Source organism: Pelobates fuscus, chromosome 2 (assembly GCF_036172605.1).
Source record: "Pelobates fuscus isolate aPelFus1 chromosome 2, aPelFus1.pri, whole genome shotgun sequence".
NCBI lineage: Eukaryota > Metazoa > Chordata > Amphibia > Anura > Pelobatidae > Pelobates > Pelobates fuscus.
In genome coordinates this window covers 212,530,228-212,557,812 of record NC_086318.1, presented here as the reverse complement: position 1 = coordinate 212,557,812, position 27,585 = coordinate 212,530,228, and the positions used below count along the sequence as shown (strand labels likewise).

The following is a 27,585-nucleotide window of genomic DNA, read 5'->3' as shown; positions in this document are numbered from 1 at the left end:
ACACACACACACACACATTTAAACATTCCTGCACACACAATAACAAATTAATTTTATTTCTTGTTTTATTTTATTTATTGTATTGGCCCATCCAGCCTCCCTACTTTTAGGGTTGCTGGTGTGGGTCCACTCCCTAGGGTCCACTGGGGATTTTTTCCACTGTGATCCAGTGAGGAATGGGTATTTTCCCTGCAGTCTTCTAGTTCCTCACTGCTCACTCACATAACCTCTGCAGTGATGCCAAAAACCTTTGGACGCTAATTATTTCACTTTGTGGGCTCTTTCAAAAAGGTATGTGCATGCGCACACCTTAGAGGAAACAGTGCTGCTATACAACTATACATCATAAGCAGGGCTGTCAATAATATAAATAGGACCCTGGGCAAAGCATTTTCTTGGGCCTACTGGGATATGCCCTTCCCACCCCCCCACCCCCACTCCAATTACCCCCAATCACGCTTTTCACCCCAATGCAGTGGGGGAACTAAAGTAGAGAGATTCATAACATACTTACACAGCCAAATACACTTATCTTCTGGAACTCTCCTCCTTCCTGCTTTCCTCCTCCCGTGTGGCTCTGATCTCCGGAGGGAGGTAGTGACGTGTGGCACTCACTTCCTCCCAGCCTGCTGCCAAACAGGAAGGGGCCCGGTCGCCCTGTTTAAGCTCCACAGTGCCTGACCAGGCCCCTGCTGACACATGGCCACCCGGGGGGCCTCCTTAGTGTGCAGGTTGGTGCGGTCCATGGGGGCTGCGCAAATTGCGGGGCCCATGGTGCAGCTGCTCTGGGGCCCCCCAGGAGCAACTGGGCCCTGGGCAGCTGCCCTGTTTGCCCCACATTAAAGACAGCCCTGATCATAAGACAAAATAAAAAAATACACACAAATTAACTCTTGTGTTTAACCCCTTAAGGACCAAACTTCTGGAATAAAAGGGAATCATGACATGTCACACGTCATGTGTCCTTAAGGGGTTAAACAAATTTCCATAAGTGTTTTGTGTGTGAAAGGACTAATGACTAATAACATTAATACACTGGTTTCATTGCCAGAAAGTGGCATCTAAACACAGTGGCATCAGTCACACTTTACCTGCACTCTATAGAGCAAGGATAAGAAGGCACACGTGGAGAGAAAGTGGAACAAACATAATGAAAGACTTTAATATAAAATATTAAAGCTTTTAACTGTATATGTTACAGTTACAAAATTGGCATGAATAAAATGCCCATCAACAACATAGTCCTGAAGTCCCAGGTCCAAATAGTCTTATGTTAGAGAAGAATTACTCTGGAAAGAGTCTTCAGGTCCAATAATTAGATGTAGGCAAACAAAAAATAATGAAAGTGAACAATGTGACAAATAAGATTAATATTAGCGATAATAACCCTACACGTTTCATCTTGATAACAAGACTTACTCAGGAGCAAGTAAAGTGTCAGTGACAAATGTCCCAATGATATGGTTCCAAATGCTCCTGTGTGACCTTTTTATAAGTCTCTTGTTTCGTTGGTGGATTGCCATCAGTCAATCCATTGTGGGGCTACCATCTATGAGTTTTCTGCAATCAAGTTCCATCTCAGATTACTGGAATTTATCTCCTTCCAGGTCTCCTTTCTTCATGGAATGCACATGCGTTACTCCAACTTCGTGGAATGCACCACTGCGCACCTCCTCCTCATCAAAGATGGCTCCAGAGAAGGGTGCATGCATTCCTCTTGCATCTATCATTGGTGTTAGCTTGTGCTCTTTTTGGAATGCATATGCATGCCTGCTGCTCTCTGGCAAACCTACGTCCACTGTGTTCACTGGAGATAGAACTGTAAAAGCAGTAGTCCTCCATTTTTCTTCTTGTGCAAAAAGCCAATCTCATAAGTCCCAATTTTTAAACATGGAAGTGAGTGTAAAAAAAAGAAAGCATAAATAGAGTGAAAAAAATAAAATAAAAGGTAAAAAGACTTTACAACTAGCATTTGTAAAATACCCCATAATGTTCTATATTTAATCTGGATAATCATATAATCCAACAAATGATAATGTAATATCTATCCAACCTTCATATTAAACACCTGTTTATAAATATATATATATATATATATATATATATATATATATATATATATTAAAAATTCCATAAAAAATATACATTAAAAACAAAATCAAACATGATGGAAGTCAAGGAGGAGGATGTTCTGGGGAATAAAAATATATATTACCAAACTTCCAAAAAACTCATTAACTTAAATCTACATTCAACCCATTGGATTGTAATGTTTGGAGTTTGTGGATCCAGAATCATTCTCTCCTCCTTAGCTTCATCATGATATATCCTCCTCTATCATCTCAAATGACCTGTTTGATGATAGTAAATGATACATTCTGTGGATTTAATGCTGGACATTTATTACAGTGACAAGAAACTGAATGTGTGGTGAGTTTTTTTCTTTATGTTATTAAGGTGTTCTAAGAAACAAATGTTAGCTTTTCTACCTGTTCTCCCATCATTTTGTACACCACACCCACAGATGAGAAGGCATACAACATGTGTAGGAGAACAGGAGACTCTACTCTTTATTAAAAAAAACTTCTTGGGTATTAATGCTGGCAAAAGAAAAAGTACTTGTTGGTAAAAATCGGCAAGCTTTGCAGTCACCACACATGAAAAACTTTCCTTTGTTTGCTGTTTTGTTTTCTGACTTACATTGTTGTTCCTAAAAGTGTCAGGTGCCAAATAATTCATAATATTTTTTCCTTTTTTGAAAATAACATTGGATCTGTTCGGTAATTTAAAATCCTAAAAATTCATCCTGATGTAATATTGGCCAGCGCTTTTTAATTATTCAGTTTATATGAAATATTTTGGAGTTGTACTGGGTGTTGAATGAGTTTTGAAATGTATTGTTATTCACTTGGAAATAGGGAGGTTTGTTGATGAGGAGTTCTCCTCTATTTATATTACCAACCCTCTCGACTTCCAATTGTAATTTCCCTACATCATAATTCTTTGCAGATAATTGTTTTGTTAACACGTTAGCTCGTTCAAAGTATTTCAGTTATGTCTTAATGTAATGTACTGACTTCTTGCCACTCCTGCAAGCCACTTCGGGTGATGCCCTATGAAGCTTCTATGAAGCTGTTAGTATCGGTGAGTTTGAAGTAGGTCATGATCTTGATCATTAAGTTTTCAATGTATATAGTTAAATCTAAAAAAATATATATTTAGTGTTTGTTAATCAAACACCAAATAGAATTGAAAAAAGTGTATTAAAATGTGTTCTGATATCTTCCAAATGATAAGAATATCACAAGTGTAGTGCCACCAGAGCACCAGGCTCACCCCAAATGGGGTATTATTCCATATATGCATACATTCCTAATTATCCATAAAAAATGTGCATAACTTGGGGCAAGCTTGGTGCCAATGGCAATGCCCTTGAGTTGGAGAAAAAAAATCCACATTAAATGTGAAAAAATTACGAGTAAGAATAAAATTGATGTTTTTTATTAAAAATCATATCTAAATCTACATCTCTACTGAGATTGTCTTTTACTGTTTCTATACCCAAAACATGATCTATGACTGTGTATAGAGAGCTTACATCCAGTTTAGCCCATTTTTGCAAAAAATTGTCTAACATTTTTTGATAATCTCGAGGATAGGGATTCTATCCCACTAATAAGGGGTCTATCAGAAGGGTTCTGTTTAGATTTATGCACTTTGGGGAGGAAGTAAACTATGGGAATATGTGGAAATTCCTGAGCTAAAAATGAAATGGTTTCTTTGTTGATAACATTTAGCATTTCAGCTTGTTCTAATAAAAGACGCAATTCTTCCTAAAACTCTTAATTTGGATTGTAATCAAGTTTAGAATAGGTTTTATATATCGCTGAGTGGGGCAATGAGATGGTTGCGACTCATGCTCGGTAGTTTGGGTGAAAAATATTGTGTGATTTCTTTTCTTTTTGGGTCTCTTTTCTTTTTGTGATTTATTTTCTCTAAAAATCCCTATTTCGCTAGTTGGGAACACAGGGTGTCGTATTATTATAACTCTGTCTTGTATCTCTATTCTGAGTATTTTCTTAATTTAGTCTTTCTTCTTGTTTATGGCTGTGTGGGAATGTACCTTCCTTCCTTAAATTTAAAGGGGGGATGTCTATTTTTCCTTGATTTTTGTTTTTCTTAATGGTTTTATTCTTGTTTTTGTGCTCTGATTTTTCCCATTTCAAATTCACACTGCTCCTTCTTGTAAAGTTTCTATTTACTTTGTTTCTGATAGAAAAAAGATAGATTTCTTTATCATTTTTATCGCTCCTGTATTTTTTATTTTTGTCTCAATTTTTTCATCCATTTTTTTGTACTCTATCATGTACACTTTTTTTTATTTTCTGCAAAAATTCAGGAGTAGCTTTGTCAAAAGAATTATCTTTTTCTAGTTGTTCTGATTCTTGTGTTACATTTTTTAAGTTTTCTTTTTCAAATCCACTATAATTTCCACCAGAGTTGTGGAACATCTTTCCACAACTGTTTCCCATCTATCAGCATTATGGGACTTTTCTAGCCCATTTGGCGGGGGGTTTAATGAATCTGAGACCTCTAGAGATTAACCCCTCTTCTTTCTAAGAAAGTGATCTTCCACTGTTTTTTAGTTTCCTTAGTGGAAAAAAGGTGTCGAAAAACATTGCCATTATTATGGGGGCTAGCCTCTTTCTCTAGTACCTGTTTAAAATTACATTTAGTAAAATTCAGGGTAAAGACAGATTTGTTTATAAAACCAAGTTAAGATATTTGAAATTGCATAGCTTTTGTTACAACACAGAAACACAGGATGAACTGTCACTTCCTCGACAATTTAAGGAGCTTAGTGCGCAAAGCATTCTTTTGAGAAAAAGCTCTTCCTAGGTGGTAAAAAATAAAGAAAATAATGTAAGTTAAACAACATTCTTTAATCAAGTGCCAAGTGCAATGCAGTAATCCAATAGTTTCAATCATACCGAATAAATGTGGTAATCCATATAAAGTATATTACCTCAGTTTCCTCTAAATGAAACATTTACAATGACATATTGATAACATATAATAAAATACATTTTGTTACACACAACACTTTCATTATTTAGCAGGGGGTGAGGGGGGATATAACTTTACTTGTGGTATTTTCTTATTTCCTAGATTAAATAGAAGGGACATTCCAGAAGCACTGTGTTGCCCCTTCTTCCATCCTGTATTATGCCAGGACTAGTCAAGCTATGGTCCAGCCATGGGGTCAGAGCTTGACATCTCTGCTATTTAATGAAAAAAAACAGACCACGTCAAAAGATGTATACATAATCCACACAATGCAATGCAGAGCAAAACAATGTAACAAACTATTCATTGGTGTTGAATCAAGAACAAGGCAGAGCAAAAGTAAACAAATAACAACAGGACTAACTAGGGAGACATTAACGCTAATGAAATAGACAAAGAAAGCTCCTCCCTCAACAAACTACAACAAATATAATGAAGACATTAAAAAAAAACTATAAATAGAAAAAATAGAGTTGTACATGCATGCACAACAATCTCAAATTCCACAGCACAGGTTTGACTATTGTAGCATGTTCTGCAATACCAAGAATACACTGTTGTTCCACATCTTGTGGTGCCACAGAAGAGAGAAACACAGGTGCATGTTTAAAATAATTCATAGCCAAACCTATATAGCACCAGGGCATTTAGGCCCATTCATGAAGCCTTCTGCAACACTGCTTTTGGCCAGGATGATTGTCTGCCTTGCTTGGGAAGTTCCCATCCACAATGCCAGGTTTCTCCAAACCTGTCCCCACTTCTCAAAATCACATAATTGTCAAAGTTGGCAAATATGTAGCCATAAAACATATGCCTGAGGGAAGTGCATGTCAAGAGGCAGGCCAAGTGCTAATAGTTTCAGTGCTCTAGGATAGCCCTCACACCCAAATATTACCAAAATCTCAGAGAACACTGATATGATGACAGTATTATATATAACACCCACATCATACCCATCACATGCTGCTTCTACATAAATACATAATTTACTTGTGTGACATTCACATACAGCACTTGAATCCAACAGCATCGAATTTTATTAACCTTTGTGACGCCACATCTTCATACACGCTATACATACCGTATACATTGACAGTGTGATATAGATCATGGTGCAGTGTATGCTGATCTAGAGGGGTGGGTGTGATGGTTTCCCCCACTGCCCAGTTGTTCTTTAAAAAGAAATATGGTAGTATAGTAAGGACTAATGACTAGTGTATGGTGTAAAAATATATGTTTTAGCAGAGCTCCGATACCTGGACTAGGTATCTCTGCCAAATTATACTCGAAGCTGGAAAAAGCGCTGCTTAGAAAATATAGCCCTTTCCCCCAATAACTAGACAACACATATTTCTGGGAGTACAACTGTTTATATTGTACAAGCACATCCTTTTATACACAGTCCCCCAGCATGGGGTCCCTATTCATTCACAAGTTAGCCCGCCCTGGTGAATTTGTGTCTGGGAGATAATTGAGTTACTACTTGCTAAGTTAATTATCTCCCGGATACAGAGGACACAACACAAAACACCCCAAAAGCACTTGGAAATAAACAGGAACTCCAAAACATCATAGATCCAATCTGAGTGCCCAAATTGAAAAAATAGCACCTGGATCCATGTAGAACAGACAAATCACCACCAGGTTAAAGATTGAACCGTCCTCTAAAAACTTCATGCCGCAAGTAGTTCAAGAGAGAATGTCTCTGTGGATGGTCAATCGTTGGGAGCTCCTGCAGACAAACAAAAGGGGGCTACCACTGTCTCTCAGGGAGCATTTGGTCACTTCAGTCCATAGTACCTTACCTCCAATTAGCGCTCTCCAAGCAGGTCAGAAAGTGGGGCAAAACAGCAGGGGAAGTTGAGCGGGGACCAAGTCAGAGTTCAATAAGATTTGCTACCATTTCCCGCTAGGGAACTTGCTTCTCTTTGGAACGAAATACATGCCAGTGAGAAGGTGCTTTCGGTGATTTCACATGGGGAGGGGAAGGTACTGAGCAAGGGGTAGTGTTACAGCTCCTTTAGGGAGAATTAACAGGGCAAGTAAGACACAGTTTGCCACATATGTTTTCTCTGTCATGAATATATCAACAGATTTCAGCCCCTTTATTGATGACTGGAGATGATGAAGAGACTGAGCAACAAATCAGATCAAGACATTTTAGAGCATTGTCTTCTAGCTCTCAGATAAAGTCTGACCCATTTACAGTGTTTGTTTTTTTTGCACATACATATACATGTAGGTTTATGGTTTTGAACTGTTCATGGTGTCTAATTGGGTCAAGGTTTGAGTACATAGGGTTAAATGAGTAGAGGCCAACAAGTTAGAATCCAGAACCCAACCATCTTTAAGCTTCACCAGCCACCACTGTCTTTGCACACCTTGTCTCTTCAGTAGTGTCTTATGTACGGAAAAAGTACAGTAGGATAAATGACTGGTGCAAAGTTTACCCTGAACTCAAGGGAACACTATGAGAAGCATTGGATTGGACCCTTATATGACATCAGCATGGCCTTCTCCTAGTCGGCAGGGAGAGAGATCAGCAATGCAGAGGAAGCCTCAGCACTCGAAAGAGGAATACAGTTTTGTATTCTTAATGTAATAGTGTTAGTTTAATGTATGTATTGCACAAGTGTATTATTTACCATATTTGCATATTGTACATTGTGTAAATCTCCAGCAATAAGCAGGACAGAATGATACATCTACTGAATGCCTACCTTGAAACAGAGCAGGTTCTCACAGCATCCTTATCCTACAGAGTTCAGAGAATTTGAAATGTGTCAATGGAGTTAAAAAATATGCATTATTTACAATTCACTTGTAAAGGATTTGCAAAAAAATATCACCAGAATCCTATATAGCATATAAACAATCATGGACCTGCTTTATTGTTTTACATGCAGTTTCACATATAATATTCAACACCTTCAGTTATATAATACACGATAAACAGTGAATTGTATTTTTAGCTGCATTTTAAGCATTTTATATATGCATGAAATCACTCTGTATATTTTATTATCCGTTGATGACACATATCAGCCATTGCTGCAGAATCACAATTGCCACTCAACTGTCACAAAATGTGAGACATTTCTGAGAGTTAATTAAAATTTTAGCTTTAGGCAGCAGTTGCCAGATTTTTACTGCATACATCACTGTAGTCCATTAATAATCTTACTATCTGCAAAATTATAGTTAGCACTGTAGATTTTATATTTTATGATGTGTATTTAACCTAAGGATCTTTTAGAGGATAACTGCTGCTCAGTGTAAAGAGATGAGAATACATTATCATTTTAACATTACCATGCTAGCCCATAACCATATCTAAGGAGTCCCAAGTTATATACTAAGTGTGGTTAATTTTCTAGCTGCAGTCTCCCTTTTTCCTATCAATGCACCATGCTTTTATTCTGGCCACAGCATGGGCCATATAGTAGATTGCCTTACAGTTGGCTCAAATTGGCAACTTTTATGGTGTACATTCTACAAGTAATGCTACCAGGCACAAGGTCACATTAACTTCAACAGTGGCTGACTGGAAACTTTTTGCTTTTGCTCAGGGGGAAAATACAACTCAAAGGTGCACCAACTTGGCCCGAGGCCATAACCTTGGTGGACTTAAGGCAAATATGGCCCTATACCATTCTAACTACCAGCTGTCTGTCTAGCTCCCTGAGTCGATCCTGACATGGAGGGTAATGCCGAGGTGAGTGAGTTGGACGGCAGTATCTGAGTAGGGTAGGGAAAAGCAGTGGTGCGGCCATCTGGGAAAGATTTAGCTTCCTTGCTGCCCCAAGGAGAGTAACCTCAATGCACCCCCAAGATATATATATATATATATATATATATATATATATGTATATATATATATATATATATATATATATATATATATTTAAAAAAAAACATTTTTTAATTAACACTGTCCCGATCAACGTTTCAACCCCAAACTGGGTCTTTCTCAAAATCTTGAGAAAGACCCAGTTTGGGGTCGAAACGTCGATCAGGACAGAGTGTTAATTTTTTTTGCAATAAAATATACCAGTTTTTTCCATCAAAAAATCCCGTGAGTGCACCCACTTAATTTTTTTTAATTATCTACTAAACGTAGTTTAGCACCAGTGTACTAAATTGTTTCTTGTACAGGAAAGGTGAGTGCCAAGATTTTTATATATATATATCAGAGCAAGGGAGGTTCATCCTAGCCTGACCTATAGTGACGTGTTGCAGCAGGTTAACATGGCAATGCTCTGAAACATTTCCCGGCTTTGTCCGGCCGTGCTGTCCATTTTTTTTAATTTCTTTTTATAAAATAACCAATTCAATGAGATGAAGTGGTTGTAGTGCTTAGAGTGGCCCTTTAAAAAATGCTGGGAGATGTGCTGTTAACAAGCACATTTTTTTTAGCTTATCACTATGACAATAATATATATCTTTCATGATATGTTACAAGGATTAATATTTAATAGTGGTGTGTAGTTTAATTTTACCAACTGTCAACTTATTAACAAATACAATTGTTTTGCAAAGTAGTGGCTTAAATTTAAAATAAGAGAGAAAACTGACCTTTTTTAATATGACAAATAATACACATTACAAACATTGGTAAACTAAATATTCTGTATAAAAGTTAGAAAAATATGTACAAAATTAAATTTTTCTTTTTAAAATTATTGGGACTAATAATCAATGAAATTAAGGGTATTAACAATAAAACCACATCCTATTTGGAAGAAGGGCTCTCACTACCTCCAGCCAGGCCATTATGTAGCAGGTAATGTACTATAATTATATGATTAGTAATCGATTTTAATTGAACAGTAATGATTCCCAAACTAATCTGTAATAATGTAATCATTGAGAAGTGGTGCTAGAATTAATTTCAAATAAATGTAACTGACAAGTGGCCATGTCAAAACTAATCTGTAATCAATGAAAAGTGATTAAATAAAAAGTGATTTCTAGTCAATGAAGAATGATGTCACAGCTGATCTCTAATCCAATTGATAAGCAGTGTTGCCAGCACTAATCTCTAATAATATTATTTGATGTATATTGGGGATGTCAGAATGTATCTCCAATAATGCCAAGTAATGAGTAGTGATATCAGAACCTGTCTCTAATTATGCTATGATGTCATGATTGGAAAATTCACTTCTACCTGTCTATGTGCATAAAACGTATCTGTTTAGGAATATCCCATTAAGATTCAATACAGGCATCCTCCAGAGCTTTCAAAAAATAATAACTTGATATATATCTGGCAAGATAAAAAAATCTAGAATTGCCCAAGATATTCTTGAAAAAAACTCTTAGAGAATGGGGAGTTTATTTTGCCTGACATATATCAGATATATAGCTCTTGTATGATGGGTCACCTTCTAGCATATAATAACTTTACTCTAAATAGACCAAGTCCAAAGTTGGAAATGGAGAAACTCGATTTAAATAATACCGAACCATCTTACTTATTATGGCTGGATCAAGACAAATTTACAAAATTATGGAATACAAATCCAATAATCAATGGGATGTGGAATACCATTCTATACATGAGGAAAAGAGTTAAGGTATATAACGGGCTTTTAATGTCAACTCCTATTGCATTTATGGAACTAGCTATTGGGGATATTAATTTGAAAAATTTAAAGATCACGGGTAACTTGACTATATAAGATATCATAGGTAAGAAATAAATTCTCCATTTCATCGAACTTAAAAAAAAATACAAAATTAGTTTACCTGAAAGTGAAACATTTAATTATCTGAGAGTGAAAAACTTTTTGAATAATAGGAGGATAGTAGTGACTAGTATACTATATGACTTTATGAGGATCCAGATCAAAGATAAAATGATATCTAGACTGACCAAATAAATAAGACAGCTCATTCCATACAGGAAGGAAAGAACATGGCTAATTTGGGAACAGGAATTAGACAGAGATTTTACTAGTGAAAAGTGGATACAGGGAATCATCTCAACAAAGAAATGTATTCATTGTATTACCTTATTAGAGATCCATTATAAGGATATTTATCAATGGTATTAAGTACCAACAAAGCTCAATAAGATATACGCTACAACATCTCCAGTATACTGGCATTGCGGAAAGGAGAGAGGCTCCTTTCTACACATATGGTGAGAATGTACGGAACTAGAAGGTATGAAGGTACATCTCAGGAGTCTTCTGGACCAGCTGTGGATGGAAGATATCCAGATTACTCCTCAGGTATTCATTTTTCATATCGACATGTCAGTGCTTAACAAAAAAGAGAGATTCCTAGTAATTCACACAATGATGGCAATAAAGCTTTGCCTGGACAGGAATTAGAAAAATAGGGGCTCATTGAATTGGAGAGACATAATGAAACAGATTGAATTCCAACACAAAATGGAAGCCATTTTTTTTTACTATGATATAAGATCAGCTAAGCAATATAGAGAAATTTGTCTCACTTGGATTGGATTTAGATAACCTGACACCCAGTGGCGTACACATGACCCATGGGGCCCCGGTGCGAAAATTGATCCGTGGGCCCCCCCAACCCCCCGCGCTTACTCTGGCGGGCCGGGGCCGCAACACATTGCGGCGGGCACCTGGTCGCAGGGGTTGCAAACCCTGCGACCGCGGTATGTACGCCAGTGCATACAGATGCACACACACTTAAAGGACCACTACAGACACCCAGATCACATCAGCTCAATGAAGTGGTCTGGGTGTCAGGTCCCTCTAGTTTTAACCCTGCAGCTGAAAACAAAGCAGTTTCAGAGAAACTGCTATGTTTCACTGAGGGTTAATCCAGCCTCTATTGGCTGTCTCACTGACAGCCGCTAGAGGCACTTCCGCGATTCTAAGACACTGAACGCCCATAGAAAAGCATTGAGTAATGCTTTCCTATGGGCGGTTTGAATGCGTGCGCGGCTCTTGCCGCGCATGCGCATTCGGAGCTGAGAGGCGGAGGGATCCCCTGCGCCAAGGGAGTCCGGCGCTGGAGAAAGGTAAGTGCTGAAGACACACACACACACACTCACGAACAGACGCATAAACATTAGCTAACAGACACACACATTTACTGACAGAGACACACTCAGCGACAGACATACATACACACTCACTTACAAAACATACACTCTCACTGACAAACACACACTCACTAACAGACATCAAACAGACTCACTAACACACACACACAAACACACTCAGTAACAGACACACACAGTAACACACTCACTGACACTCACTAGCAGACACACACTCAACAGACACACTCACTCACTGACACTAGCAGACACACACACACTAACACTCACACTAACACTCACACAAACACACAAACACACTCAGTAACAGACACACACAGTAACACACTCACTGACACTCACTAGCAGTCACACACTCAACAGACACACTCACTCACTGACACTAGCAGACACACACACACTCACACTAGCACTCACACTAACACTCACACTAACACACACACAAACACACTCAGTAACAGACACACACAGTAACACACTCACTGACACTCACTAGCAGTCACAAACACTCTAACATACACACACACACTAACACACACATTTTTTTTTTTTATTTAATCCCCCCAGCCTCCTTACCTTTTGGAGTGCTGAGGGGATTCCCTGGGGTCCAGTGGTGCTGCTGGGCTCCTGGGGGGCCGGTCACCCGGCGGGCAGTCAGGCTGGCGGGCGCGCGAGGGAGCACTCTCCCCTGAGTGCTTCCTCTTCAGCTCCCTTGCGCGCCGCGTACTGATACCGGCGCCGGAAGATGACGTCATGTTCCGGCTCCGGTATCAGTGCGGTGCGCGAGGGAGCTGAAAAGGAAGCACTTAGGGGAGAGTGCTCCCTCGCGCGCCCACAGGACCGGCCGTGGGGTGACAGCAGGGCCAGCCTCGGGGGGCCCGGAGGTGGCCGGCTCTAGGGCCCCCCAGGAGAAGAGGCTGGCCAAGTGGCTACATACCGGGTCGCAGGGGCGGCCGGGCCCCCTGGTGGGCCGGGCCCGGTCGCAGCCGCGACCCCTGCGACCCTGGTATGTACGCCACTGCTGACACCCTTGCCCAAGTCCCCCTAGGGGATCTATGTGACCACACCTCGACAGTCCCCCCCCCCCCCATAGAGCGAATGATTGAAATGAGTGATATTACATATTGTTTTTAATTGTTAAAACTGTTTTAATATTAAGCATATGTGTAATTATGGATTCAATTGGTTGATTATGCTACTCAGTGTACATGCTTGATTCATGAATTAATGTAATGTTCATGAATGTATATATGAAAGACAATAAAGAAAGATATATAAATAAGAATGTATCTCCAATAATGCCAAGTAATGAGTAGTGATATAAGAGCCTGTCTCTATTTATGCTATGATGTCATGATTGGAAAATTCACTTCTACCTGTCTGTGTGAATAAAAGAGGGGGGAGGTTGTACTGCTACCTGACTGGTTACTTTTGTTAGCTCGGATTGGTGTACATACTAATCAGGAACTGTGTTAATGTTAAATGTATGCATTCATTACAGTAAAGATTACTGTATCGTTTACAATTTTCCATTTGAAATTGCTATATAAATCAGAATAGAACACAGCATAGTGTTGCACAGTTAAAAGCTCATTGTGGAATCATTGTACTTGTTAATTTGTTCAGGTGAAAATTATATTTCGATCAATCATTCAATATGGTTGCAAAATTATACAGCTATGTTAACCATCTGTACATAATTCTAGTTCATATAAAAGGTGCTAATTGAATATAAAGAATCTAATAATATGCTGGTTGTACTGTTCAAATCATATTTTTATTTCTAACCTATCCCCTCCTCCCCTTGCCCTCGGTCAGTTTCCCTTTAAAATTACTTGGCAGATTTGAAAATAAATGAGTGATTTGACTATAATTAGCTAATAGCTCTTGTGTGCCCTCTGCGAGAACCACATAAATGACCTGAAATAACATATATATCAAAATCAATTTACAACATCACTCTCAACCTATTTTCTCAAGCAATAATAACTAGTGTACAACAGTGTGTATTTAATGCATGGGAATTTAATGGATATGTGACTCAATCAATCGTCTATTCACAGGTGTGCAAATGGGTATTTTGGTCAACCATCAGTTCCAGGTGGATCATGTAAGCCATGCCAATGTAGTGGCAACCTTGATTTATCAGTTCCTGGCTGCTGTGACAGTGAGACAGGAGCCTGCCTCAAATGTAGACCAGGAATAACTGGGGAGTATTGCAATACATGCGCTGACGGTTATTTTGGAGACGCCCTAGAGGCACGGAATTGCCAACGTGAGTACATCTATTTTTTTCTATGATTTATTTATTTATGTTTTCAGTAAGACAAAAATAAAATGGAGTTTTATTTAATCAGAATTGAATATCAAGCCCACAAAATGCTTTTTCTTTGGTACCTCACACCACTCAGATTAGCTCAAATGCAGGTCCGGCTAGAGGCGACTCTTTAATTAGGCAAATAGGTGGCAACCTAAGACCTGAGCTGTTAGGTCTTTGGTCCATGACTCTGTGTCGCGCAAGGGAGCTGAGCAGGGAGAGCTCACAAATCAGCGCTCCCTCGCCTCCTACCTGGACCTCAACTGACTGCCTGCATGCCTTCCTGCCCAAACAGCCCCGCCAGCAACACCACTGGACCCCAGGTATAAAATCCACCCACCTCTCCCAAAGGTAGGGAGGCTGGGTGGATTTAAATTAAAAAAAAATAAAAACCTGTGAGTATTTTGGGTTGGGTAGGGGAATATGTGTGTGTATATATGTATTTATGTATGTATGTCAGTGTGTGTTTGTGTGTGTGTGTTTTTGTCTGAGTGATTGTGTGTCTGTAAGTGTGTATGCATGTCTGTGAGGGAGCTTGTGTGTCTGAGTGATTGTGTGTGTCTGTGAGTGAGTATGTCTGTCAGTGAATGTGTGTATGTATATGTCTGTGTGTGTGTGTGTCTGAGTGATTGTGTATGCCTGTCAGTTATGATGTGTGTCTGCCAGTGTGTGTCTGTGAGTGAGTCAGTGATTGTGTGTGTCTGTCAGATTGTGTCAAGTCAGTGAGTGTGTGTATGTCAATGTCACCCCCACACAATATCATCCCCTACACACACTGTCACCCTCCCAACATACTGTCATCCTCCCACATACATTATCCCCCACATACTGTCATCCTTGCCCAAACACCTTGTCATGCCCACACACACACTGCCACCCCAACACACTGTTATCCCAACACACACTGTAACACAGTCACTCTCACCATCTCTAACCATACCAAACTCACCTACCCTCACTCTGCCACTTTTACCCTATTACATTAACCCCTCTATTTCTGTCACACTCACCTTTTCTCGCACTATCACATTTACTTCCCAACCTTGTCACACTTGTCCTCTACTCTGTCCCACTTAGTCTCTTTACCGTGCTACACTCACCTTATCACATTAACCACTCCAATTCTGTCATCCAACCATGCCACACTCACCCCAAATCATGTCACACTGTATAATGCCACAACTCACCCTGTCACATTAACCCCCCTTAATGCTGACACATCCACCTCCTCTCCCCGTGTCATACTCCCTTCTCCAGCCATGTCACACTCACCCTATCACATCACCTTCCCTTGTTCTGTCACACTCCCTCTTCCAACCATGTCACATTTGGCCCAACATTGCCCCAACTATGCTACACTCTCCCTGTCACATTAACCCCTCCAATTCTGTCACACTTATCCCTCTAACCATGCCACACTCGCTCTGTCACATTAACCCCCTTAATCCTGACACACTCACCTCCCTCTCCCTGTCACATTAACCCCCCATTAATCCTGTCACACTTACCTCACATCACCCTGTCATACTCCCTCCAACCATGCCACATTCACCCCAATCCTGTGATACTCACCACCCCAACCATGCCACACTCACTCTGTCACATTAACCCACCTAATCCTGTCACATTTATCTCCACTTGCGCTGTCACACACTCCTCCAAACATTTAATATTCACCCTCCCTCATTCTGTCATAGCCAACCCCCACTCTGTCTCACTCACCTGCCTCACCCTGTCATACTCACCTTGCCACAGTTACTCCATTACTTACCATTTCACAGTAATCAGCTGAAGATATTCATCATACACATGCAGTCATGATACATAGCTTTGCCATAAACACAATGCACAAAGGCCACAGGCAACCCTACATACACACAACACACCACACCACACCACAAACAGCACGCACATACTGTTCCCAGGCACAATCATACACATGCTCACAGAGACATACATTTACACACAAGGATACTCTGTCAGACACACACTTTCAGGAACATACACAGGTAGACAATGCCATACTCAGATATACACAAATTATGACAGTATGTCTGTATTTGTCAGTGTGAATGTATCTGTGCATCATTGTGTTTGATGTATGTGTGTGTGTGTGTGTGTGTGTGTGCATGTGCGTGTAACAGAGTGTGAAAATGTAAGCATATATTGGTGTGTTTATGTCTATGGCTGCAATGTAAGGGTCCCTCCTTTATATATCACTTAGAGTTTTTCATACATTCTTGGTTCCCATAACCCTCATCTGTTTTACAGATGTGTACATAGTTCCAACTCTCTCTTCCCTTAGTTTATGCCTACCTCCAATCATGAAGAACATGCCAAATGTAGCTCATTCAAGCACACAAACAGAGTACCTCTTCCAGTTTTCTATCCCCAACCCAGCACATACAGGTATGCACACCATATATATTAAAAAAAAAAAAAAAAAAAAAAAACAGAATTAAATATACTATCTGTATAGTTGCAATGGGTAGAAAAAAATAAATAATAATGAAATAGTAAATATATGTAGATAAATAAATCAGAATATACTAAGTACAGGAAAATTACTCTGTCTATTATAATAACCATACTATGTGATTGAGGGTAATCAGTAGTTTTTGTTTCCTTCTCTCTTAAGCATGCAACTGTCATATCAATGGCTCCATGTCTTCAACTTGTAACTTTAAAACTGGACAGTGTGAATGTAAAAATAATGTTACAGGACGTCAGTGCGATGAATGCTTGGTAAGTTTTCAAATGTGTTGTATTTTCGTAAAACCAACTCTCTTTCGTAATTGGGGGCACTAGCTGTATATCATGTATATAAAAGTGCTCTCTTTCTGTATTAACCTTGTATTCAGCACCCTACAGGTATTGATCAAATCCTTAAAAAAAACTAAACATGAGTCCATTTGAATTTAATGAACATCATTTGATAGATCTGCAAAACCAGAACGTATTATTATGTAATGGAATTGTGCATGGTGAAAAAAATGTGGTTTGGCAGAATCAGTACACTTGAAAACATTTTTTGTTTGAGTGAATAACAATTTGGCCATGAGACATTTCGATTTGGATGGATTTAAACACATACGATCATTTCAGGGAAACAGATTTGGATAAATTAAAGAACATGAAAATGGGCCAATTTATATACTACAAAATATGTACAGAATATACAAAGATTATGTATATAGTTTGCAGTGCATTAATAGGTGCATTTGATTCAATTTGACTCAAAGGTATTTCAATGTTGGGAGGATGCTTACTGAAAAACAGCCTCCCACACACACTGTCACTTCCTCTCACACATACTGTCACCCCCTCCCATACACTGTCAACCCCACACAACGCTGTTAGCCGCTCCCACACACTGTCACCCCTACACACTCACACACACACACTCACACACAAACTGGCATCCCTGACAGACACATACACACTGTTAACCCCCACACAATGCCATCCCCCACACACACTGTTACTCCCCAACACACTATTATCCTCCATTTAAAAAAAAATATATATATTAAGTAAAAAGAAATGAAGAATCAAAGGGAAAAAAGGATGAGCAGAAAAAAAGAGAATCTGTATTTATATATTATAAATATAACTATTCTTTTTTACTGCTTCTCTTTTTTCTCAGTCTCTTGGTTACTTCTCACTTTCTCTGTGAATAAAATTAACAATTTATGTTCATGTCTGTCCCTCTAGCCATCAATCATCTCTTTTTTTTTTCTCACCACAGCCAGAACACTGAATCATGATACAAATGAAACTGTTTATCTATTGACTGTTTCAGTAATTAATTAGCAATTTATATATGTGTCAATTATTTTAGGATATGTTTATATAGCGATTTAGAGTTACAAAATGCTGATGTCCTGCCAATTGCCAAAAATTCACACAAATTGCAATTTGTTTGAAGCCAAATGCACAATTCTATTATTTATAAGATTACATAGACAGGGAATGTACTGGTAAATTTTATCTACAAGGAAGGTACTAAAAATATGGGTCAGATTTGGCTAACCATTTCCAGTCTTGTTTTGTTGATGGTGATTTGAGCCCCTAGTGATTCGAGAAATATAGTAGATGTAATGCATGTTTTCACTAAACTTGGCATAGCAAAAATTGTTAATACCACCAGGTTCAAAGACTAGAATCCCATTTTCCCATTTTAGAGTTGATTATTATACCCCATGGGGAATTTCTGAATTGACATCTCCCTATGCTCGCTGTTTCTGCAAGCAAACTGATAAATATAATCTCTCCACAAAGGTCAATATGAATTGTGCATTAGAAACATTTGTCGCTCGGATCTCTGGAAATATTGTTGGATCTATTCATGTCAATTGTTCAGCATTGTTCCGACATTATATTGTCAGGACCAATTCACATGACGTTGAATCGTCAATGCGTGTTTTGATGTTTTTGATCCAGTTTTTGTACTGATATGATTGAAGAGGAGAGACAGGTTTAAATCCCAATAAAATAAAAATAATCATGTATGATCAGATTATACATGGATTATGTCTGCCATAAAAATGTCCATATTATAACTAAATTAGACCTACAAAGAGCTCTTTCATTCAATAAAGGAAAAAAAATCTGAGTTTATTATAACAAGCCATTCATCAAAGATCCTATATTAAAATGTAATGTTACACTCGTTTAACTGGGGCAGGGCTGTATAAAGCTACAAATGCCAAATAACCTGAATATTTATGTAACACTCGAATACTCTATAATACCTGTAAAGCCTTGATATGTTTTTTCTTTTATTTTAAAGCCTGTCATGAAAATCAATTTTATTTTTAATTCCTAGCATGTTTAGGACTTTTTTTAAGTTACGTTTAAGCAAAGTAGATGACAGGAACCACACTCATTCCCAGCGGCCATGGGTGCTCCAGAGCAGAACCAGCAATCCCAGAATAATAGGCAAAGAAGAAAAACTCACAGGCACTCCGAATTCAAGCCGCAGGCAGTTTTATTGTAACAGAATGCAACGCAGCGTTTCGACCGAAAAGGTCTTTTTCAAGCTTGAAAAATACCTTTTCGGTCGAAACAGTGCGTTGCATTCTGTTACAATAAAACTGCCTGCGGCTTGAATTCGGAGTGCCTGTGAGTTTTTCTTCTTTTTTAAAGTTACATAGCAAATCCAGTGTTAAACCATTGCTTGCATAATTATTTTACAATATGTATGCCCCAGTTTTTATACAGGCAAAACTTAAACTGAACAAAACAATGAGCTAGCCACCAAACAGGACTAAAAATAGACCAAATAGGGAGATAATTAATAAGATATGGCCAGCTGGGGACAGAATCAGATCTCCTCAATTTGGGTGCAGCTGCCTGCAACAGCACCACAGCAAGGTAGTGGCACTTTGAGGTACTGCACCAGACTTGAGAGATCCAAAAACGAATGAGCGTGTATGGTATTCTGACAAATTTCACAAAGCTGATCAACCACACAACTCAAGTAGAACAAGTCTAATTCAGTTAATTAAACTGAAGTGAAATTCACTCTATAGTAAACAAAAGAAACAATGTCCCTTTTAATGATGTACGAAATGGCACTTCAGTTTCTCAAGAATAAAAAGCATAAATTCTGCTTTTAGTTGGACTATATGTTAGGTCCTACTAGCTGTACGTTACCTGTCAGACTACCTAGCTTAGGCAGACCAGGCATGCCGTTACCTGCCAGACTACCTAGCTTAGGCAGACCAGGCATGCCGTTACCTGTCAGACTACCTAGCTTAGGCAGACCAGGCCTGCCGTTACCTGTCAGACTACCTAGCTTAGGCAGACCAGGCATGCCGTTACCTGTCAGACTACCTAGCTTAGGCAGACCAGGCATGCCGTTACCTGTCAGACCTAGCTTAGGCAGACCAGGCATGCTGTTACCTGTCAGACTACCTAGCTTAGGCAGACCGTCACCAGGCATGCCGTTACCTGTCAGACTACCTAGCTTAGGCAGACCGTCACCAGGCATGCCGTTACCTGTCAGACTACCTAGCTTAAGCAGACCAGGCATGCACTCCAAAGGTCAAGTTAGCCCTGTCAGTGCCACCAGCACTTCCACATTGCTGAAATTACAAAATAGGTTATTAAAAAAATTAACTAATTAAATAAGGTCTGTAAGGCCATGGGATCAACCCTAAGATTAAACTTTATAATTCATATATCCCAGATGCATTTTTTTAAGTTATTTTAATATTAATTAAATGTTTATTGCGCCAGATAGCTCTGATTTTTCAGGTCTTCGAATAAGACAATTGAGATTTAGAGACCAGGAACTGTTACATTACATGTAAAATAAGAGAGAGTATTTATGCTTGCAGGTAGAATGATTGCATGTAATAGCCATTTAGGACCATATTTAGCTGAGATATACATCAGTGCTGATAGATAAAAACATGTTTTACCTTGCTGAGATAACAATAGAAAAAAACTGTAAAACAGTTAAGTATTTTTTTTTAAACTTGATACAATTAAGTCCTCAGTGCACAATGTTTTACAATAGGATATATGAATAGATTACTTTGCATCAAGATTATTACAAAATACAAAGGCAATTTTGTATTTACGAGACATTTAGAATATCTTAAATTGCCTAAATGTAGATTTTTCATTCAAATTAATATTTAGCAGCATTATTTATTTATTCACTTGTGTACTTATGCGACAGATTGCATTGCAGTTCAGAAAGTGAGAATCAGGCCACACTTTGCTGATCAAAAAATGCCACCAAAGTATCTTGTATTCATAATGCTCCCTTTTCTCTATCTCATAAAAAAGGTTTTCTCAATTCCTTGCTGTGAAAACAAAGAACATTGATCAAACTATATGCATGATCATCTATCATTTAATTACAACTACTATTTGTTGCTTGAAGAATTTCTGAAACCACATCAAATATTCAGCATTTTTTGTCAGCCTATATGTTTGTTGGGAAGACATTATGCTCACTCTTGTACTATTACAAAGCAAGGCTGTCAAAACTCTGTTGCATGACAATCTATCCTGAATTCTGTTTCTTTTCTGTCCTTTAAGACTTTTTTCTTCTATTCTTCCTTTTTCACCTTTGCTATTTATATAAAAAGCCCAATTGCTGGTGGGATTCTGAGAAGCAGATATGCTTACCATGTGGCTGCAGTCCTAGTGGGTCTATGTCACTGCGTTGTGACATAACTGGGAGGTGTATCTGTAAACCAGAGTTCTTTGGGAAGCACTGTGAATTCCGAAGACAAGGGTATGACAGAAAAGATGCTGTTCGGGCATCCCAGAGTATCCAAGCCCCACCTAGAAGATGGAGCCAAACCAGTTCCAGAGGCTGTCCCCGTGGTGCATACAAACCAACCATTTTGGTAAATCATTATGCAGTCTGTAACTGCATGGTCTGGTGTTTGTGCATGCACATCTGGGGTCAAGAAAAAATGACAATCCCTGAGAAGGTTGAGTGTGTGGCTAATACTAACCCTGTTTAAATTCTTCTCAAGTCAGATAAATGCTACACATTTATTATATGTGTGAACGTCATAGTGTTTTTGTATGTTATGATATACAATAGCTTCTACCATGTAAGGCATCTTAGTAAAAAAAAAAAAATGGTAAGTACAAGGCACTGGCTAATGAAAGATTAGATAACATAGAGACAGATAGAGAAATTAAACTCACACGTCATGATTACATAATACTCATTAAAATGTTTGAAGACGTAATTGGGGCTTTCATCCATACATCATTTGTGACCAATACCTGCAAGTAAAAGTGGGCTGTAAAGTAGTACACTGTTAGGACTACTACAGAATAAAATTCCTATGCACAGAATTGCATTCATTGGCTGAAACTGGTCAGCTGATGCTCCCAGCCAATGAATGGCTGGCAGGATCGAATGGCTAGTGGGATCAATGGGATCAATTGGAGAAGCCAGGAATGACCACAGGAGGACCCTCGGCACCTGGCAGGAACCCAGCTAAAAGGCAAACCATTGCACAACGGTGTGCCTCATTTCTCGGAAATGACATCATAGCCACCACAGGCTAACCCACTATAAGTGAAATAGCAATGTAAATTAATTCCTAATGAAATTGCATGTTTGCATTGCATTGCAAATATAAAAAATACAATATAATATAAAATAATAGCACAACACTAGGATAACAATATATTAGTAATACTATTGAAACGAGTACAGAATTTAAGGTGTGTGATCTAATCAATTCAGAATTTGTAGAAGGGGTTGAAACTATACATTTTCAGGCTGGTATTCCTCCTAGCCTGAGGCTAGTGTTTGGTTTACATGTTTATATTGTGATCCAGGTCACTGGATAACATAATGCTTTTACAATAACATAATACCGTGTAATAACATAAGGCTTTTAGTGCTACTGGAAAAATGAATGACATAATAGATTTTACCTGTGTGGTATACATTACAATATATTTAGACATCAGTAAACTAAAGTTAGAGAAATCAATTTTAAAAGAGGTTCCTGCAGAGCAGCGAACTGTATAAATAATGTGCTGACTGCCTCTGTGAAGAAAAAGAAGTAAAATGCATCAAAACAAAACTAAATGAAAATATATGAAGAGTAATACAAAATATTATAATTTAACATGCAACTACACACCATATTATACATCGCTCTTGGCATCATAACACTGTCTCATTAAAATGGTGGTGACCAGTACAGCAACCTCTATAGCAGGAGTGGAAAACCTTCGGCCCTCCAGATATTCTGCACTACATTTCCCATAATGCTCTCACAGCCATAATGCTGGCAATACATAAAGGGACATGTAGTCCAAAACATCTGGAGAAGCAAAGGTTCCCCACCCCTGCTCTATAGGGTGGACACAGAATGCAATAAAAAAAAAATATATATAAACACAAATCAAGGCAAAAAATAAGTGTATTGATTGATTGACAAGGAAGACAGCTAAATAACTTACAAACACAGATAACTGAATGTAGGAGAAGTGCCTCTGAAGACGGAGAACTCAGGAAGGGCCTCTGGATACAGGGAAGCAACCTGCTCAGGAACTCAGGACAAAAAGACCACACCAACATAATTAATAGAAATGAACTGGCAAACAAGAAGTGGTGAGGCTCAACTAAATAGGGAGAAGATGATTACAAAGTAAGGCCAGCTGGGAACAGAGAGTGATCTCAGTCTGGGTGCAGCAGCCTGCATTAGCACCGCAAACAGGTAGTGGCATTGTGAGCTACTGGACCAGACGGAGAGTAAACCAAATCGTGACAGTATGGCTAATGCAGAGTTAACACTGTGCCTTAACCATACTTCCAGTGGCAAAGGGGAAGAGTCATGGGTACGCTCAGTCAGTATTACACCATTCAAAAACTAGTTTACGCTGAACAGACTTCAGGCACCATTATAATTTCAATGAGAAAAAAATGCTAGTTGTCTTTATACAATGTCAGTGTGAACTGTGCATGCTCTTCAAGATCATTATATAGCAGAAATGTTCAGGCTGGCAATGCGTTTTTTGTTTGTTTTCTTTTCTAATCTAGTTGTACACTTTTTGCATGGACTCATTATAGTGCTTTTAGTCTTACTACTATTTTTCCAACTTCTTTATCAGCCACAAACGTATGGTCTTCAGTATTCTAAGGGCTGTATTCCCTGCAACTGTAACTCGTTTGGTTCCAAATCTTTTGATTGTGATGACAGCGGTCAATGCAATTGCCAGCCTGGTGTAACTGGGAAGAAATGTGATAGATGTGGTCACGGATATTTTGATTTTCAAGAAGGAGGATGTACACGTATGTACAATTTAATTTTACTTCTTTAACTTTATGTACTTTGTTTATAAAATAAATGGTATGTGACTGTGCCCTAAAATTTAGTTTATAGATTTATTAGACTGTTTTAGCTTAGCCTATCCTATCATAGTTACTTATGTTGCAAAGGTATTTTATTATGGACATTCTTAACTGAACGTAATCGATAGAAGGACTGTGGTGGGTTTGGTACTGGTGTAAGTAGAAAACAGGACGCAAAGGGCTGTAATTAATCAATATGTTGCTTTAGCATTCTCATTACAACTTTGAACATAGGGCTTATTCCTTAAAGGGACACTATAGTCACCAAAACAACTTTAGCTTAATGAAGCAGTTTGGGTGTATAGATCATGCCCCTGCAATCTCACTGCTCAATTATTGACCATTTAAGAGTTAAATAACTTTGTTTATACATTCTAGTAACACCTACCTGCATGTGACTGCATGTGACTTACAAGGCCTTTCTAAACACTTCCTGTAAAGAGTCATCTAAGGTTTACACTTCCTTTTTATTATTATTATTATTATTATTATTGCCATTTATATAGCACCAACAGAATCAGTAGCGATATACAACCTTTATTGTAAATCCTGATCAATTTATAACTTATTTTTTCCTGCTCTGTTAATAGCAGGCTCTGCCAGTCACAGCCACTGGAGGTGTGGCTAGAGCTGCATAAACAGAATCAAAAGTGATTTAAGTCCTAAATGGCAGTGAATTGAGCAGTGAAACTTTAGAGGCATGATTTATACACAAAAGCTGTTTTATTAAGCTAAAGTTGTTTTGGTGACTATATTGTCCCTTTAAAAAAATACTTGCTTTAATTAATTGAGTAATGAAGCATGCTTCATTGCAATCTATTCAGTAGTAGGTTATATGCTGGGCTTTCCATCTAGTAGGTTACAAGCTGAGTTTTCCATACATTCTAAAACCGTAAACATGTCACATCAGAATTCTAGTGGAACTTGTGCATGATTCATATCAGTCACAAAAAAACATTAATCAAAGGGATCCTACAGTGCCAGGAAAACAAACCCGTTTTCCTGGCACTATAGGGTTATTAGCCCTCACCCCCTGTTCCTCAGGGCTCCCCTCCCGCATGACTGAAGGGGTTAAAACTGAAGGGGGCAATGGCCGTGAGCGCATTAGACCTCCCCCTTATGGGCCTCAAGCGTCAGATAACGGACCAAAAGTCTGTTTGGGTTCCGGTTAGACAGCCACAGAGGGCAGACTTGGAGCTGCAATGTAAACATTGCAGTTCTCCGGAACTGCAATGTTTTACATTACAGCACTGAGTGCAAAAGGGTCACAGCACCCTGACTACTTCAATTAGTTGAAGTGGTCTGGGTGCCTACAGTGTCCCTTTAAGTTATTGCTGTAAGTTACAAGGGGTCTTTGAAAAGCTTCTATTAACTTGCAGAACCAGTTTTATTCATATTTTTCATGACTGAATCTACTTACCTTTGTGTCTGCCTCATGTGCTCATAGCTGCTCTTTCATAGACGGCTTAGCGAGAAGTTTATCTATTCCATAATAAGCCCTTGCACAGTGATCCTTTAATTGTTTCACCACATCTTGCTAAGAATGGGAGACAAACTGAAGCTAAGATTATTTTCATACAACCACTATAGTTATATAACTGTATAGAACAGGGGAAGGCAACCTTCGGCACTCCAGATATTGTGGACTTCATCTCCCCTGATGCTTTGCCAAATTATGGCTGTAACAGCATTATGGGTCCACTGAATCTGGATGATGAAAGGATGCCTACGAAGGTGCTAGTACAATGGGGAAGTCACTAGGTTTGCACATATACAGATGTTTTGAAACATGTTAATTCTATATAGTTATCTTTCTAATTGATGCAACAATTATATCTCTTCCACACAATTACGCTTGGTCCATAAAGAAAGAAGTACAGGACAAACTGTGGACGACATACTGAACATCACATTGCATATTCCTGCTTATGGTATAACACTATATAGCAGCAATTCTTTACATTAAAAAAAAAATATATGTAATTACATTGGCAATGTGTACCTGATTTGTATTTGGAAATGTTTAATAATATTATAGATCCATCTTAAATCCATTCCTCAACCATAAACTCATTTCAGGTATTAAACAAATATGCACAATATGTATATGCACAATATTCTCAAATGTACAAATAAACAGACATATTAGCTTTTATCCTATGCCATAAGCTGAAACCCATTTATAGTGTATTACGAATCATGTTTTTGTGGTTTTACTATGTCGGTGAGTAAGGACTAGTACACTGCCAAGACAGTTTGCTTTTAAAGGTAATATTTTGCTTTTGTTTCCCGTAAAGCCTGTGAATGCTCTCATGTTGGGAATAATTGTGATGCTGACACTGGTCACTGTGTTTGTCCTCCCAATACTATTGGAGAACAGTGTGATAAATGTGCACCAAACCACTGGGGATACAGCATTGTCAACGGATGCAAGGTTAGTGGATATACTTTCTCAGTGGGATAAGTTATGGCCAGCCTATGTAACTGCACAGTTATAGACATAAACATTAAGATTATCTGTAGCTTTATTGACCAGTTACCTTATTTTCTTTTAGTTTAAAGTGAAGACTACTGTTTTGAAGTCTTTTATTTTGTATTTCATTCTGTGATTGGTTAACTATACATTGCTAGCTAAAGGGAAACATTATTTTCACTTGTACTAATTAAACATTTGAATATCAAATTGGGTAATTCACTAAACACTGAATTTTGACCGAATTCTGACTACACTGGCACTTCTTATATTTACTAAAACTAAACATGGACAGGAGGATTTGGTAGGTCCAAGCAAATCTGTAGCAATTGCCCAGATGCATTCGCTGTTTGGAATAAAATTAAAGTTTAGGATTCAGAATATTCACAGACCACCAGTTTTAAAGGAACACTTCAGACATCATAACAACATAATCTAAATAAAATGTTCATGGTGTCCGGAGGACCTCGGGTGCACTCTTACCTCAAGGGGTTAAATTGTTCTTGGTGTCACCCCAAAGATACCTCCAGCCTTGATATCCACTACCCCCAGGTAGCTTCTGAGAATTTCGTTTTACGAAGTGCGGAGTGCCACAAGGCAGGGACACCGTTTATTGGCTGAGAGTGGTCAGCTGATGCTCTCAGCTAATCAGTGACCCCATTTGCAAAACTGGCTTGGAAAAGATAAGATTTTTTTAAATTCAAGTGTTGCAGATGGGGAGTCATAGATTGTCTGACAGCGTCAGCTGACCACTCTCAGCCAATCAGTGGTGTCCCTGCGTGAGGGCTGAAATTTCAGACGATGGATGCCACCTAGGAGGTTAACGA

General features: G+C 38.5%; 1 protein-coding gene across 10 annotated transcripts in view; it reads left to right on the top strand.

Moving 5' to 3' along the window:
* The window catches only part of LAMA2 (laminin subunit alpha 2), a 767,184-nt gene that overhangs the window by 437,355 nt on the left and 302,244 nt on the right, over positions 1-27,585 (top strand). For 5 of the 10 annotated variants that reach the window (XM_063443147.1, XM_063443149.1, XM_063443146.1 and 2 more), the window contains 5 exons: positions 14,182-14,393; positions 17,074-17,180; positions 21,542-21,805; positions 24,045-24,225; positions 26,583-26,719. In XM_063443147.1, the coding sequence (XP_063299217.1) occupies positions 14,182-14,393; positions 17,074-17,180; positions 21,542-21,805; positions 24,045-24,225; positions 26,583-26,719 (901 nt within the window). The remainder of the gene's footprint in view (positions 1-14,181; positions 14,394-17,073; positions 17,181-21,541; positions 21,806-24,044; positions 24,226-26,582; positions 26,720-27,585) is intronic. The other 5 variants (XM_063443154.1, XM_063443152.1, XM_063443153.1 and 2 more) reach the window with 1 other exon arrangement.